A 17,564-nucleotide genomic window follows, 5' to 3' on the forward strand; every position below is an offset into this window, starting at 1 on the left:
ATACAAATTACATATGTATATAGATAGTATGTAAATTCCATTTAGTATAAGACTTAACACTACAATAACACAGTACTTTAATACTTTACCCCTTTAAAATGAACATACCAAAACTCAAAGCATGTGAAAACACTCTTCAAATCAACACGAGTCAGTCAACATCTGCTTGCTATGTAGTTCACCATGTTCCACCAATAAGCAAATGATTTCCTCTGTTGACTTGGCAAGTATCCCACATTTTATAATTCATCTGGATGTGAGAAACTGCTTGACCTATTTCCACTGCTTCACTCATAGCGGATCTGTGTCGAGATATTTTTATATTTGAGTGAAAAGCAGTGATGCTTCTGGGACAAACACTGTTGTGTTCGGCGCCTCCGTAATAATCAGATATACCAGAGTCAGGATCTCATCGGTATTACTAAGGGAGAGGCAACAATCAGCTAGGATATGAATAATTCAGGGGTGTTTGACTTGATTTTAGCATTCGTCTGCTTTAGCACAGCCCTAAATCTTGAATATGCATCTCTCTGATATATGATTGGACGTGTTGATATGAAGTGCCTGTAAACAAACCAATGAATTTTTATGAATCGCCTGTGCCTCAGAACTGTGTGCGGTTTGCATGCTAGTGTTCTCGTTCAGAAAACGAGCTTAAGACTTACTAAATACACACATTATTATCATTAATTATTAATATAATTATTATTAATCAGGGGTCGCCACAGCGAAATGAACCGCCAATTTATCCAGCATATGTTTTACGCAGCAGATGCCCTTCCAGCTGCAACCCAACACTGGAAAACACCCATACACTCTTGCGTTCACACACATACACTACGGCCAATTTAGCTTATTCAGTTCCCCCATAGCGCATGTGTTTGGACTGCGGGGGAAACCGGAGCACTTGGAGGAAACCCACGTCAACTTGGGGAGAACATGCAAACTCCACACAGAAACGCCAACTGACTCAGCTGAGACTTGAACCAGCGACCTTCTTGCTGTGAGGAGATCGTGCTACCCACTGCGCCACCGTGACGCTAATACTCTTACTTCTAAAATATTTTCAGCTACCCGTTCGAAATGTGCGTGTATTTCTAGAGCTATCACTGATTTATACATTCTGATTAGCTGCTTTAACTAGCTAAAATGTGCTGGAAATATGCTAAGAATGTTAGCCACTTGCTAAATTACCATTATGCAAGCAGCATGCTAAAACATTTTAGCTGTGTGCTAAATCACGTCATAAATATAACAACGTATTAGCAATGTAAAGATGGTAACATTAACACTGTGCTAGCGACATGTTAAAGCGTTTTAGAGGTGTGTTAAATCACGGCATAAATATGACAATAACATATTAGCGATGTAAAAATGAAAACTTTAACAATGTTACCAATGAGCTAAAATGGTAGCAGGCTGGTTATCATGCTAGCAGTGTGAGAACATTATCTTAGAAATGTGCTAGACATGGTAAACATGTTAGCAGTGTGATGAAGAATTCTAACATGTTAAATCATGCTAAAACATGTTCACATTTAAGAATTAGCGTTAACGTTATATTGTTAAAATGTTATAAACATTTCAGCAATGTGTTAATGCATCCAGAAGCATATAAAAAAATAAACGTATCAGACATGCTAAGTAATGCTGACAGATTTTTGCTAAAAATGCTGAAAACATGCTAGCAACATGCTAAAAACGTTTTAGCAGTGTGTTATATCATGTCATAAGTATGATAACAACATGCTAACAGTGTGAGAAAATGATCTCAGAAAGATGCTGGTCAAGCTAAACATGCTAGCATTGTGATAAATTATGTTAGCTTATTGCTAAACAATACTAACATGTTAAATCATGCTAGAAATATGTTAGAATAACATCCCAGCAACATGTTCAATCATATTGCGGACTCTTAAAACATTAGCATACTAGAAACATTAATTATGTTAACAGATTTGGCTAAAATGCTGTAAACATGCTAGTGACATGTTAAAGCATTTTAGAGGTGTGTTAAATCACAGCATAAATCTGACAATAACATATTAGTGATGTAAAAATGAAAACTTTAACAATGTTACCAATGAACTAAAATGGTACCAGGCTGGTTATCATGCTGGCAGTGTGAGAACATTATCTTAGAAATGTGCTAGACATGGTAAACATGTTAGCAGTGTGATGAAGAATTCTAACATGTTAAATCATGCTAAAACATGTTCACATTTAAGAATTAGCGTTAACGTTATATTGTTAAAATGTTATAAACATTTCAGCAATGTGTTAATGCATCCAGAAGCATATAAAAAAATAAACGTATCAGACATGCTAAGTAATGCTGACAGATTTTTGCTAAAAATGCTGAAAACATGCTAGCAACATGCTAAAAACGTTTTAGCAGTGTGTTATATCATGTCATAAGTATGATAACAACATGCTAACAGTGTGAGAAAATGATCTCAGAAAGATGCTGGTCAAGCTAAACATGCTAGCATTGTGATAAATTATGTTAGCTTATTGCTAAACAATACTAACATGTTAAATCATGCTAGAAATATGTTAGAATAACATCCCAGCAACATGTTCAATCATATTGCGGACTCTTAAAACATTAGCATACTAGAAACATTAAATAATGTTAACAGATTTGTAAACATGTTAGCAACATGATTTATTGTGCTAGCAACTTTTAAACTTCACAAACATGCTATTAAAAGTATAACATGTGCTATTTAAAATGTTTTAAACATGCTTGCTAACATGTTAAATGTTTTAATAAATAATGAACACATTAAAGCATGCTAGCTTAATATTAAATTATGATAACAATCCCTTAAAACATGCTAACTAGACAAAAGCCAGCATCAAGGCTAGTTAATTTTGTGCTAATTAGCAGACATTTGACATACTTCAGATGCCTTTATGGTGTTTAATAATATCTATTAAAGGTGAACAGAAACATGCTATGTTTTCTCTCAAATATACACTCAAATACATTTTACAGGCTACGAACATCTATTATTAGTAACAATTACGACAGAATAGCTCACGCCTGTTAAAAAAAGCACAACTGCTGGAATGGAGAAGCAGCAGCATCGTCCAGCTTTCTTAAATATCAGATGTCGATAGGGGCCTGTCAGACTTAAAGGTCATTCTTCAGCACTCTGGGGTAAAATGGGTCTCCCGCAGCAGGATGTCCTGCACACAACATGCTACTGCGGTAGCTCACATGTCAAACATGCGCTGCTGATGCGGTTGCGTTTCCTCTGACTTGAAATGGTTCAGGAAGTGCTAACTTCATTGGCTTTTAACTGGCAAATTACACTGCTTTATTTTTGGTGTAAATTCAAAATCAGTGTATTAATACTATTGTGCTGCAAAAAAAAAAAGTATATAAATATAATTAAAGCTTTAAAATATAAAATAATAAGAAATATAAATGAAATATATATATATATATATATGTGTGTGTGATATGTGTGTGTGTGTGTGTGCGTGTATGACATATAACTAGGCCCACACTGAATCTGCGAGCACAGATTTCCGCAGATTTTTAGCCCATCATTGATTCTGTTTATTGACTTGTGTAAATGTGTGTACATTTATATTTATTCAGTTCACGGCACACCAGACACTCTCTGTGGCGCGGCAGAAACATGAAGTGTCCCGAATCGTCACGCCACGCATTTTAGAATTCTAAACATCGGTTTCTATCAGGGTACACACAACGGTGCCCAGCCGCCGACTTGAAGCACCATTGTGTGTACCCTGATAGAAACCGATGTTTAGAATTCTAAAACACATGGTACAGCAGCGCCTAGTTAAGATCACAGGGAGCTTCTGTAAACGCGAGAAATGCAAATGGCTGAAGTATAAGGTAGACTCAATGAGAAGTACACATGTTTGCAAACCTACCTAAAGATACAATCAATAATTCCGATTAGAGTGATAATGTGGAGAATATTGATCTTGTGTTGAGCCCAATGAGCCTTGCATCTAAAAATAGAGCTAGCGTGTTCCTTTAGTGATATTCGCTTGACTCACGCTGAAAATGGCGGACGTGAATCAACAAACTGAGGATATGATGACGCGCCTGTCAATCAATATTGGTGGGCGGGGGGACCGCTCTCCTACGTAAAGTTGCGGTCGGTTTGAAAACAGCTCCAATTGGTCCACCGTTTATTATGTTGTTAAATTGAAAAAAAAGCACTGGGTGTGTTTATATCACCCCAATATGACGCTCTATACACCATACATGCACATATGTCTGTCCAAACAGCTTGAAAAGTAGATTTTTCACCATAGGTGCCCTAAAAAAACTCACTTAATTTTGACTTATTTTCTGAAAACACTATTGTTTGCTCCTTGACTTAAGCATTTTAATGCTTTTGCAGTGTAATCAGATATGGCAACCTGATGTTTTTGTTTTTATTTCAGGAAAAAAAAGCAAGTTTTGTGAAATTCCCATCCTGTTACCTGCATTTTCATGAGAAATAAGCTACAGATTGTGATCCGTCATTTGTATAGAGCTGTCTAGTTCTGTAACCCGTACTTTCCGATAATAATATAACCGTGTCCCACATGTGAGCAGCAGGCTTTTGATTGAAGGTTATAGGGCAGCATATCCAATCATACTCAGAGCGCTGAGCGGTACAGTACCGCATTCATGCCTCCTCAGCACATCGCAGGGGGACGCATGACCTGCGGCAGTCAATGAAGGAATGAAGCCATCAGATTATGTTGATCTCTATCGGATATGATTGCACATTCCTTCTGCTGTAGCAATAGAGATTTACAGGTAGTGCTCACAACTAAAGGAATACGTTTATTTCTATTAGATTTCTGGCAACTTTGGTCTTTATTTAGATGTCAGCATTAAGGATACAGTTGAAGTCAGAATTATTAGCCCCCCCTTTGAATTATTTTTTCTTTTGTCAAATATTTCCCAAATGATGTTGAACAGATTCAGGAAATTTTTACAGTATTTCCTATAATATTTTTTCTGCTGGAGAAAGTCTGATTTGTTTTATTTCGGCTAGAATGAAAGCAGTTTTTAATTGTTTTAAAGCCATTTTAGGTCAATATTATTAGCCCCCTTTAAGCTATTTGTTTTCGATAGTCTACAGAACAAACCATCATTATACAATAACTTGCCTAATTACCTAACTTTACCCTAATTAACCTAGTAAGCCTTTAAATGTCACTTTAAGCTGTATAGAAGTGTCTTGAAGAATATCTAGTCTAATATTATTTACTGTCATCATGACAAAGAGAAAATAAATCAGTTATTAGAGATGAGTTATTAACACTATTATGATTAGAAATGTGTTGAAATAAAATCTCTCCATTAAAGAGAAACAGATGTACAGGAGGGCTAATAATTCAGGAGGGTTAATAATTCTAACTTGAACTGTATAAGAGATATATAGGGATAATATATCGATGGCTATATTAATATCAAGCAATAAATGCTGTTTTTAATAATATCATCATTGTTTGAATAACGAAATTTAGTCGATATCTCTAACCAGATAAATTGTGTATCATTTCTGCTGTTTGAACCGCTGTGATATTCAAAAATACGCATCAAAATAGGTCAAAACAGCTGCTGCCTGTGAAAATGGCAGTTTTCGCATTTGCTCTTAGCTGTCAGGAGTGACACCGCTCTTCTCTGACCTTTGGCATTCTCCTCTGGCATTTTCACTCATTAGATACTTTCATTTTTTTCCCCCAAGACATTCTTTATAAACTCTAGATATGGTTGTATGTGAAAATCCCAGCAGTTTCAGAAATACCCAAGCCTGGCACCAACATCCGTGCCATGCTCAAAGTCACTTAAATCTTACCCATTCTGAAGCTTAGCGATTGAATTGACCACATCTACACGGATTGAGTTCATCCAATCAAATTCATCCCAAGTCCTGTCTATAAGTCCTGTCTACAAGCTATAAATCAGAAAATTCTCAAAACTTTTAGTCAGATGCTAACGGTCTAATCCGATTCAATGATCTATGCTAAGCTAAGCTAAAAGTGCTTTCGCAGACCCAGAGATCCACCTAATACATTCAATAAATGGTACAACTCAATTGTTTAACTCCAGGGGAGTTGTAAAATTAGCATATTTCCAAAAAGTAGTGATATAATAAACAGTGTAACTACAGAAGAGTCAAGCTAAAAATCAGAAAATGAAAAAACATTTGAGTGAGATGCTAACGGTCTAATCGGAATCAATGATCTATGCTAAGCTAAGCTAAAAGTGCTCCAGCCAGACCCAGAGATAGTGTTCCTTTAAACTGAGCAATCCCAGTCTGGACGTTGATGGATTTCTCCTTTACTTTTGCGTCCACAGACTAAAATAGCAAAATGAATTGAGTACAGCACCTAATGCTTTCACAGGCCAGAGTGAACCAGGCCAGTCAAGGTCACCGTCTGCTCCGGCAAATTACCTCGGGACGGTGGATATCTTCCCTCATTACTCAGACACCAGATCTGAAGGTAATAGCGGAGGAGAGATGGACTTAGGAGGCAGTGAATGAGATTTTAAGAAGGCTTGTATTTCCTTCATCTCAGCTCAGAGACCAAACAGAAACCCAATCATTCTCCCTGGAACAAAGTTCGACTTTGAGAACGGAAAGGACATCGGGGGAAGACCAGAAATAAAAACAAAAGAGCCTGTTCATGTTAGAAAATGATGAAAAACCTGATAGCCAGGCTGCCTGCTGATTTTGAAGGTTTACTCTTCGAAATTGCTCGCGTCAGAATGGTGCCCTTTAAAATGAACCGAAGGTCCGCTTTCAGCCTCGCATTCTGCTTTAATCAGTTTTCCAGAAGCGGACAGTTAAACTATTCATCTTTAAAGGATCTCAGTCACTTTAACATGTCCTCTGTGCTCTTGATTTTGTACAAGGACTTCATCTACAACATGTAATCGTTGAGGAGCACTCAGAAATGAGAAAAGAGGTTTGGAGTAACAGAAGCAGATGTGTATTTTCAGTGTTGGGTGAGTTACTCTAAAAAAGTAATAGATTACAGATGACTGATTACTACTGAACAAGTGTAATCTGATTACATTGCTAATTACTTCATGTAAAAAGTAATCAGATTACTAATTACTTTGAAGTTACTTTTAAAACATGTATAAAATATTGAGGAGGACATAGAAGATCTCAATGAAGGCTTATTCAACATGGCAGTCTCCAAGTACACGCAGTATCATGGTTTCATCGGAGTCAAAATGAACTCCGTACGTTCACCGAAAGCAGCGAGAGCGTCAAAGTAGCCGGAAGTCATTAATTTTCAATGAGAGCCAGTGGCGAGGACGGTGTGAGCGTCGAGGAGAGTTGAAATCAAGTCAACTTTATGGTAATGAGCTATGACGCGGTTTGGCGAAAAGCAATCGGAATTAAGAAATCCACCGCTTGGGAGGAGTTCAGAGAACACAGACCTGTGAACTTTGGTTCTGACCACAGCTGTTCCCAAGGGTTTGATTATTCCGTTCACCGGATTTCCAATTATTTACTATGTTTTCTTACAGGAACATGCATTAAATAAGTTACTGCCGAGTTACTGATGTGCTTTAACGTTGTATATATTTATCTATAAAAAAAGCGGGAATCTCATGCGACAGTATTGCTGCTTCAGGATATTTCAGACATATTGGATAATTAAGTGGAGCAAAGTCACACCACATGACACTTGATCTTCCATTGTTAAATGAATTTGATAAGAAGTCCGCAACATTTTCATGCTAGAACACGTGTTTTATGCAGGAATGTAACTGATATGCTGCAACGGCCCCTTTAAATACGAGACCAATGTAGCCATTTTTGACGCTCTCGCTGCCGGACCTGAAGGCAGACAGCGTTGTCGCCAGGGCGGCCAGAGCAACCTTAGATGCTCTCACCGCTTTCGGTGTGAACGCACAGTTAAACTCAAACCTTCATACTGTTTTAGATGGTGCCTTTAGATGTTAATGAAGTTGCTCCTTGGCTGTTGACCCAGCTGTTCTCTCTATTTCTCTATGTTGATGCAGTTTCAACACTATTGATGAGACCATTCTCTGTGCCACACACCCATCCCCATTCTACAATTGTTACCATTTGGTGGAGATGTAGTCACCTCAAACAATGCAGAGACAGCAAACTGTTGACTTCTCTTTACTCATAATTCAGCCCTTTTGGGAAATGAGCATCAATTCACCATTAGGAGTGGAAGTTGGGTTGAGGCACACTTCATTTCTTACAAACATATAAAGTATACCTGTAAAAATACTAAATAACCTGCAGCTCTTTCAGTAATTTAATATTCACTGATAAACATAATAATAATAATAATAATAATTCCTTACGTTTATATAGCAGTTTTCTGGACACTCAAAGTGCTTTAGACATTGGCGGTAATCTCCTCATCCACCACCAGTGTGCAGCATCCACCTGCATGATGCGACGGCAGCCTTATTGCGCCAGAACACACACTACACACCAGCTGATTGGTGGAGAGGAGCCAATTATGATATGGGGATGGACTGAGGCCAGTGGGCAAATTTGGCTAGGATGCCGGGGTTTAACCCCTACTCTTTTTCGAAGGACATCCCCGGATTTTTAATGTCCACAGAGAGTCAGGGCCTCGGTTTAACATCTCATCCCAAAGATGGCGCTCACTGAGCAGTATAGTGCCCCCTTCACACGAAACTTCGGGAATAATAAAAACAGACTAACATAGGCGTGGATGCCGTTCGAATGATAATGTCTTTAGGGATATGTTCCCGGCTCTTGCTGCCCTAAATAAGGCAGACTAATGCAAAGAGATGTGTCTTTAATCTAGTTGTAAACTGACAGTGTGTCTGCTTCCTGAACTGTGCTAGGAAGGCTGTACCAGAGTTTAGGTGCCAGATATGAGAATTATCAAGCCTGATCTCACGAGAAAACGTAAGTATTTTACAATTTGTCAGTTTAGTGGCTAATTCGTACGAATTCATACGAGTTCAGTCGTACGAAATTGTACGATTTTTAAAAAGGAGGTGTGGCACCTAACCCCACCCCTAAACCCAACCGTCATTGGCGGATGAGCAAATCGTACTAAATTGTACGAATTAGATCGTACAAATTCATACGAATTAGCCACTAAATCAAAAAGTTACGAATTGCCGTGAGATTGTGTTGGAATTATCTTCCGCCTACAGCTGATTTTGATATTCTGGGAATAATCGATTGTCCAGAATTAATTGAGCGTAGTGGACGTGAGGGGCTATAATACACATCCCCTAATGTTTCTTATTTCCTCTTTCTAAAAGCTACCTCTCGTCTGACCTGTCTTCCCCTGAAATGTGTGATGTTTGTGTATGGTCATAGGGGTCCATAATTAATGTTATTAATTATTAGTAGTGGCGGAACAGTGCCTCATGCCTCACAGCGAGAAAGTCACTGGTTCGAGTCCTGGCTGGACCTTTTGGTATTTCTGTGTGGAGTTTGCATGTTCTGCCCACGTTGGTGTGGGTTTCCTCTAAATTGACCGTAGTGTATGAGTGTGTGTGTGTGAATGTGAGAATGTATGGGTGTTTTTCTGTCTAGTATTTTGGTTTAAAGTACAGCGATTCATACAGAGCCCGTCTGTTGGCATATCAAAACAATAATTTCAATATTTATTATGGTGTAAAATAATTTATGCACATATATTGTCATATGGTTCTGATTGAACACGACAAATCCCCGACAACGTATACAGATAGTTGATGTAGTAGCGGAGTCAGGCTGTCTGGCAGAGATGGAGATCTGGCTGCTCCTCTTTCATCCGCACTCCCTATGAAACCACTACAAAGAACTCAATTAACACATGCAGGCTTGCTCCTCTTCTTCCCAGCTGAGAAAAGCCTTGGGATGAAAGCGTCAAGATTATGGGATTCTCGCGTGAATCCAAGTTAAAAGAGGGAGCTGAGGAGAATGTTCATCACCATTTGGTGTGCTTGCGTTTGGAAGTCAGCCTTTTGGGAAACGGTAGACCAGTCGACAGCAGGGATTTCTGGAGCAGATTCAAATCACTTCTTGAATTGGATGCCGAAGACCTAGAAATGCCCTAACAACCAGATCACAACTATATAACAACCATTCAGATTACCATAACAGATGTTCTCCAAAACTGCACCATCAGCTGCTGTTATTATTAGCATTTTTTCTGATGCTGAATTCACAATGCGTGGCTCTAAAATATAGTAACATCATAAGGAAAGGTGGATGTTTCTTTAATAATCTCCTTCTAGAGCAGGGGTGTCCAAACTCGGTCCTGGAGGGCCGGTGTCCTGCAGATTTTAGCTCCAACTTGACTAAACACACCAGCAAGGATGTTTCTAGAAAGCCTAGTAAGAGCTTGATTAGCTAGCCCAGGTGTGTCTGAGTGGGGTTGGAACTAAACTTAGCAGTACACCGGCCCTCCAGGACCGAGTTTGGGCACCCCTGTTCTAGAGCTTTCAGTCTGCAACCACAAAACTCACCTCAGATGTTTAGGATTTCCAGGCTTGGTATGTTATATATTTTATAACTGATCAGACTTATGGTTTGTGTTTAAAGTAGGGCTGTTAACATGGCTGAAAACCTAAATACTTAAGCAAATTTCTAATTATCTTAGAATTATAAAAGGCAATGCTTAATGTTACACTCATTAGCATTAGCAAGAGGGAAAGCAAACTCTAGTGTGATTCAACTGAACTAAATAATGCAGGTGTGAAAGCACTATAAATATACTAGGATGGCAGTTAATATACCTGGGCGGCCTCCCCAAGTAAAGTCTATGTGTGGAAAGCACTGATATATTGATTTTAGTTTGTGTTAGAAAGTAACCAAAATCCAACATTGAGCCAACATCTTAATCCAACATCATGTTTATGTCAAATACTGACATTTATTCATCAGGTATGGCAACCAAAATCCAACATCTGATAGACGTCATAGTGGTAACGTCCACACAACGTCAAGCTGTAACATCATTAAACGTTGATATTTCATTGATTTAAGGCTGGTTGTTGGATATTGACGTTAGCTTGATGTTGAATTTCTGATGTCAAAATGTCCCAAAGACGTTGAGGTACAATGTCAATCTGACGTCATGTTGATGTCTTGTGCTTGCTGGGAGTTTAAGGCCATTTTGGTCATCATACAGTAAACATCTGTCATCTTCTCTCTCTCTGGGTCAATGCGTGTACAGATTTTAGACATCTTCTTGGACACTTTTAATGCTTCCGAACAGTTTGCTGCGATTATAAATCACCAATGTCTTGAGGTATCTGATCTTGAGCGATCTGATTGAACAGGAATCACAGGACTGATTCCTCTAATCTCCATAGACAGGAAATAATACAGTAGTGACTGCAGGTTGAAGGAAAGTAGTGGAGTAAAAGTATCGATACTGCAGTAAAAATGGACTTAAGGGAAAGTAAAAGTACACATTTATAAAACTACTCAGTAAATTACAATTCTTGAGGAAAAACTACTCAATTACAGTCGTTTGAGTATTTGTAATTTGTTACTTTAAACCACTGAATATGATTTAATTAATTCCAAAACTAACAAGCCTTTTTTCAAAAGTAATTAATGACATTAATTTCATTTTTTAGGGAAATATTGTGAATATACCTTACTCTTTCCTGCCTCGACTGTGTCATAAGGTTTACAATACATATTAATGAGATGCTTGAATACTACTGATTCACCATCAGCCTCTTTTAAAAGGTCGAGGTCAAGCTCAGTTCTCTTGCTGCTGATTACAAAATGTACTGTGCAAAATGTACTGAGTACTGAGAAAATCTGTTCCTTTGAATATATATATATATATATATATATAAATCCTCAGGACACCTTCGACATTAGTGATGACCAGACGACAGTGAATTTAGCATGGTGATAATTATTCATTAAATGTATTATTAACTGAAGTGTTTTTATGTGGTTATAATGCAAAACTAAGAAAGGTGCACTGAGTAAAATGTCTTTATAGATATTGTCTCTCAAAAAGTTAGAGTTCTTGTAAAAATGAAGAGATTACTTTACCGATAGTCTGTTTTTCTTTAGGTCTATGCTTTATAGTTGTGTTTGAGTAAAATGTAATTCTAAATCTAAAATAAAATAGGTTTTCAGACATATTGACATTCATTTTTAGACAAAACAATATCCATGTTTTAATTTCAGAAGAGTTAGAATTGTAATAACCCAATCACAACAACAAATGAAAACATTAATTACTGTCACGATCACCTGCAATCTAGCCCTCATAGACTGCTGAATGACATTGGCTGTTTCTCAATATGCGTTCTTCAGCGGTCTTGAGTCCTCGTGTTCTCATGTAACGTCATCATCAACTGTCAAAGTTCAGTTCCAAAGAGATGTTTTCCGAACCTGTCAGTCAAACGCACATTCGCCAGGTCTCGAAACGCTTCTGAAATGCCAAATACTTTAAAACACTTCAGTCACATGACTTGGGTGTTTCGAATCATCTTAGTCACATGACCTGGGTGTTTCAAATCACCTTAGTCATGTGACCTGGGTGTTTCGGATCATGCTTCTCTGAAGTGTTTCGAAACACTTGCGCTTCGAGATCTCGACACTGTTGAAACTTCAGTTTCACGTCAGTTATCCCTACCCTTGCCTTGTTTCCTTGTTTATGTTCTTTTGCCACTTGTACTGACCTATTTGACTGTGACCTGTACTACGCTTCTGGATTACCCTCATCACACTGTTTGTTCCTGTTTGACCATTGCCTTCCTGAAGAGTCTTAATAAAACTGTATGTTGGATTCTCAACTCTGTTGTCACCACGAATCTCATTGGTTACAATTGATGTCTAATGAGACCGTAAATCTTGAGCCAAAAAGATTCCAATGACTATTTACTCGTACGTGAAGAACAAGGTCAATAGAATAAAACAAATAATAACGCTTTACTCAAACCTGTACAGTAATGCAGTGAATACAAAGAAGCTGTTGAGTAGCCTCTGATCCCCTCATAGCTGTATTAGATCAATGTATCTGCTTTTTAAAGTAATTTAATTCACCCTGTCTCCTTCACAGCCGACCAGCGAGGACGATCTCTGCCCGATCTGCTATGCACACTCCATATCAGCCATTTTCAAGCCCTGCTCCCACAAATCCTGCAAGTAAGTCTCTGCCAACAACCTCTCGACAGCTCTGTCTTCCATTCATTCCTCCATTTAGGAGATTCACGCTCTGCTCTGAAACGTTTCATTGGCAATTGCTAAAGGTCAAAGTTTATTCTATGCTTTCACACACTGTACAGGCATAGTTGAGCACACTGTTTTTAAAGTTATGTGATTACTTGCAAAAATGTGCACTAGAAAGATTCATCCTCATCAAGTAGATGCTGGGGTTTTGATTCCTTCCCAAATATATGCAATAATTGATTTAAAATAGAGTAATATACTCTCTCACATGGACACGTCTATTGTTTTTTTGCTGTCTTCAGTAGATTGTTGGTCTCCATCAAATAATGACACCTTCAAAGTAGTGCGAAGTAGACTGTTTAAAAGTGCATGTCAGATGTACATTGTCCATGGGGTTAAATACAGTGGGCTAAGCTCGTAGAGAGCTGATGATGAATTTCATGTCACAAAGATATGGCAGTATAAAACGTTGGACTTTATATGTAGTGGTAATACTTTAAAGCTGTATTTATAGCAATATATTGCATAAAACACTAAATAAACGAAAGTGAAGAGTCAGAGATTTAGGCCCAATCCTATTTTATAGGCCCACTGTACCCCTTTACCTTCCAATTGGCCCTTGAAGCACAGTGTGAAGGGGTAGGGGTAGAAATTCTCCCCTAATGGCTGAATTACACTTCTGCATCGAGTGATCGCCGTAAGCCACGGCACATGCCTTGCACGTATTTGAGCATTTAACTTTCTGTGTTCTGTTTGTGTTGCTTTGCATTAACACTTCTGAAACGCTAGCTGGCAGTGGGGTTTCTTTGTACATCTGTGTCCAGTTTCTTCACGGGTGTGTTGTTTACACCAGAACTACCTGTGTGATGCTTACAGTACAAGTAGCTCAAACTCGCTCTTTCAGAAGCAGGACGTGCAACAACTTTAATCATAAAGTAATACAAAACAAAGAGACATTTGTTAATCACTGGCTGCGGCTCTTGGCCCCACCCACAATCATCAACGCTATCAAGTCTAACCAATCACAGAGCTTGCACTACGCGTCATCGTGACATGTAGTTAGATTTTTTGAGAGATGCGGTTCAGGGTTGGAGTCAGCCTTGACGAAGTATATGCGAGTTGGAGTTGATTGATATGTGCGGAGGCTGTGCCGGACCGTCTGCGTGCACTTGACGCAGAAGTATAAATCAGCCTTAAGAAATGAGACACCACTACTATATTGTTATTAGCGCATGTTGCGAGTGCCGAACATTTCCAATTCAATTAATATTGAAGATGAGCTTTAATGGACTGCGAGAACATTGACGCTAATCTTCGATTAACCTCTCATTTTTGACGCCGCGAGCTCCTGCATGAAGACCGTTGATACTGTGGTTGCCTAGTAACATGAAAAGCACAGTGCACTGCTTTTTACTTATGTCAACAAAAAGGCAGTGAGGTGTGTCTCGCATTTTCAGCACTGAAAAGCGCATTCAGTGTGATCGACCCCACTCGTTGTTTGTTTTTCGATCTGTTACGTCTGTTGGATCATGTTTCAAGAAACAGGAAACTGTACTTTATTTAAACAGTGCTCGTATTCATGGATACCACCACAAGAAAACAATATTAACGTTTTACCCAAATTCTTTTTTTACAGCCACCATTCTTTTCTGACAGACTAGCATATTCTGCCGAGTCATCAGATAAGGTTATCAGAGTTTAAAACGTGTTGTGTAATATTTTGAAGTGGTTATTATAGGCGACAATCATTAGCATTTACATTTTTTTGTTGCGTTTTTTTGAAGATCATGACTGTAACACAGTTATGTCATTATGAATGTAAGTAATCAGATGCTTGTCCTTTTTAATGCAGTTTTGTCCTCGCTTTGTTTTGAAGCCATGCTCCTTCTACAGCGGGTGTAGTCAGGGAAATTTCACATACTCTTTCGTTTGTAGTGGGGCCCTGAAAACGTTTGAAGAACTATATGGCCCTTCCTCTTACACCGTGTCCTAACTACCATTGTTAATTTCGTTGATGAAAGATTTTCATCATCATTGTTGTGACGAACAAGTTTCTACCAACAAAAACAAGACGAAATCTAAATAAAAATTAGGTGATGATGATGACAACTATGATAGAAATATATCATTGACTAATAAAAATGGGTCAAAAATGTAATTTAGGGACTTTTTAAAAAAATATATGTTATCAGAATTTGATTGTATTGGACTAAAATTGGTGTGTGGTGCATGATGCACACGCACATTCGAAAAGTAACTCATCCACCAGTAGACGTGGGATGTGATTACTTCGTCTTCCAAAGGGGCGTCTATCTGATACTAAAGATAATGATCACCTCAGGTACTGATTATGGGCTTTTTTCAGTGTTGAATGCTACCAGTGTGAGTTTAAATACAATTTTATGGTGTAATTTATTACCGTACTACTAAAAGCAGCAACAGATATTGAAAATAATATAACTAGCTGAAGGTTTGAAAATGAAAGTCAGAACTGAGACTCAGTAGCCTATAAATAATGTCAAAGAGGTTTAATATGTGTGTTAATTAGATTAAATGCCTTTACCGTTTCGTTGGGAGTGCTGTGGATTGTATTTAAATGTTTGTGTCATGCCGCGTTTGGCGCAGACAGACAAATTGCTTGTTGCTGGAATCTTGTCACGTTGCATGTTGTTAGGACATTTGCTGCGTCTGAAATTGTCCACTACTCAGTAGGTACTGCATTTTGAATTCAAATGTACTAGTAGGTTCCATACAGTATGAATCTGATCAGTATGAACGGTAGTCGGACATACTACATCTGCCATTTTGTCACCATCACGTGACCTATTCGTAAAGAATCAAGGGATAGTGTAGCGTCCATCGGATGCGCACTTCAGAATCTCGCCGGAAGTAGTAGGTCATCCGGGAATTTCTCGCATACTGTTTTTCGAATTCTATCAATTCAGACATACTGCTCGGCTCGTATACTGTTAGCGTAGTACAGGGGTCACCAAACTTGTTCCTGGAGGGCCGGTGTCCTGCAGATTTTAGCTCCAACCCTAATCAAGGTCTTACTAGGTATACTTGAAACACCCAGCCAGGTGTGTTGAGGCAAGTTAGAGCTAAACCCTGCAGGGACACCGGCCCTCCAGGACAGAGATTGGTGACCCCTGGCGTAGTACATAGTATGGAAGTATGCGATTTTGGATGCAGCCATGGTGTTACCGCTCTCTTTAGCTTGCCTCCCCTTCAACGTGAACACTTGGATCGAGATGTAGGGGTAGGGCATTGGTTCTCAGTTCCGATCCTCTGGCCCCCCGCCATGCACATTTTGTATGTCTTCTTCACTAAAGACACCTGATTCAGATCATCAGCTTGTTAACAGAGAGATCCATGAACTGATCCTTGTCTGTCAAATAAGAAATACGTGAGGGCTGGAATTAAGAACCACTGGGGTAAGGAGAAGGGCTAAGGGCTAGAATCGGGATTGGGCCTAAGCAAGCATCCATATAACCACATTAAGATGCTTTCTCGACTGCTCTCTTCTCACTGCTGACATTTTTAGAAGAAAGTCTGCAAAACTTGTCCTCCTCTCTCAAATTCAAACCAGCTTTCTTGCCAGTTTATCGCATGTGTGTTTTTCCCCTCATTCCAGTGAAGCGTGACTCGCCTCTCTTTAATGATTAAATGTCAGTGACGGACCGTCCCTCACTCACTCTGTCTTTCATTCCAGGGCCTGCATCAATCAGCACTTGATGAATAACAAGGACTGCTTCTTCTGCAAGGCCACCATCACTGGAGTGGATGATTACACCAAACCATCCGGCTCTTAGTATGCCCTTCACACACACTCAACATTTAGATCTACACTTTCCCCCAAAGACTTCACCTTAAAAACACACACGCACATATATCTCTGTCTCTATATATATATATATATATATATATATATATATATATTCAGGTTGGACTCATGGTTTCCACTCAGAGCTTCACGTCCATGTTTGGTCACCCTGGTGTCGCTGTTGGTTCTACCAGTGCTTCGTCCAGTCTGTTCTGGCGAATAATCAAAACATTTTGTGGTCTGACCAATGGAACGAGGCCTTGCAAGGCAATAGTTCTTCCAAATCTCTGAGTGATGAATGGATGAGATCCTGATTAGAGCCTTCTAGACGATCTGAGAATACTCTAAATCTACACTGAACTAAACGATTCATTGGACGAATCTATTTTAAGGTAAGTGGGTGCAAACAATTCATGTGGGCTGAATTCAAACAAATTGAATGTAGTCATGTTCAACTTAAATTGTTTGTTTACATTCAGCCCGTATACATTGTTTGCGACCACGTACCTCAACAAAATTGAGTAAATCCAACGAGTCGTTTAATTCAGCATAATCTCTCCACTCGTTCTTGTGTTTTTTAT

The 17,564-nt window shown here is 38.8% G+C and overlaps 1 protein-coding gene across 1 annotated transcript in view; it reads left to right on the forward strand.

Moving 5' to 3' along the window:
• Window positions 1-17,078, forward strand: part of LOC130216459 (E3 ubiquitin-protein ligase RNF123) — a 215,279-nt gene extending 198,201 nt beyond the window's left edge. Inside the window, exons 38-39 of the mRNA XM_056448353.1 lie at window positions 13,051-13,136; window positions 16,873-17,078. Of these exons, the coding sequence (XP_056304328.1) occupies window positions 13,051-13,136; window positions 16,873-16,972 (186 nt within the window). The 3' untranslated portion in view covers window positions 16,973-17,078. The remainder of the gene's footprint in view (window positions 1-13,050; window positions 13,137-16,872) is intronic.
• Window positions 17,079-17,564: the final 486 nt, after the last annotated feature.

Source organism: Danio aesculapii, chromosome 22 (genome assembly GCF_903798145.1).
Source record: "Danio aesculapii chromosome 22, fDanAes4.1, whole genome shotgun sequence".
Classification (NCBI taxonomy): Eukaryota; Metazoa; Chordata; class Actinopteri; order Cypriniformes; family Danionidae; genus Danio; species Danio aesculapii.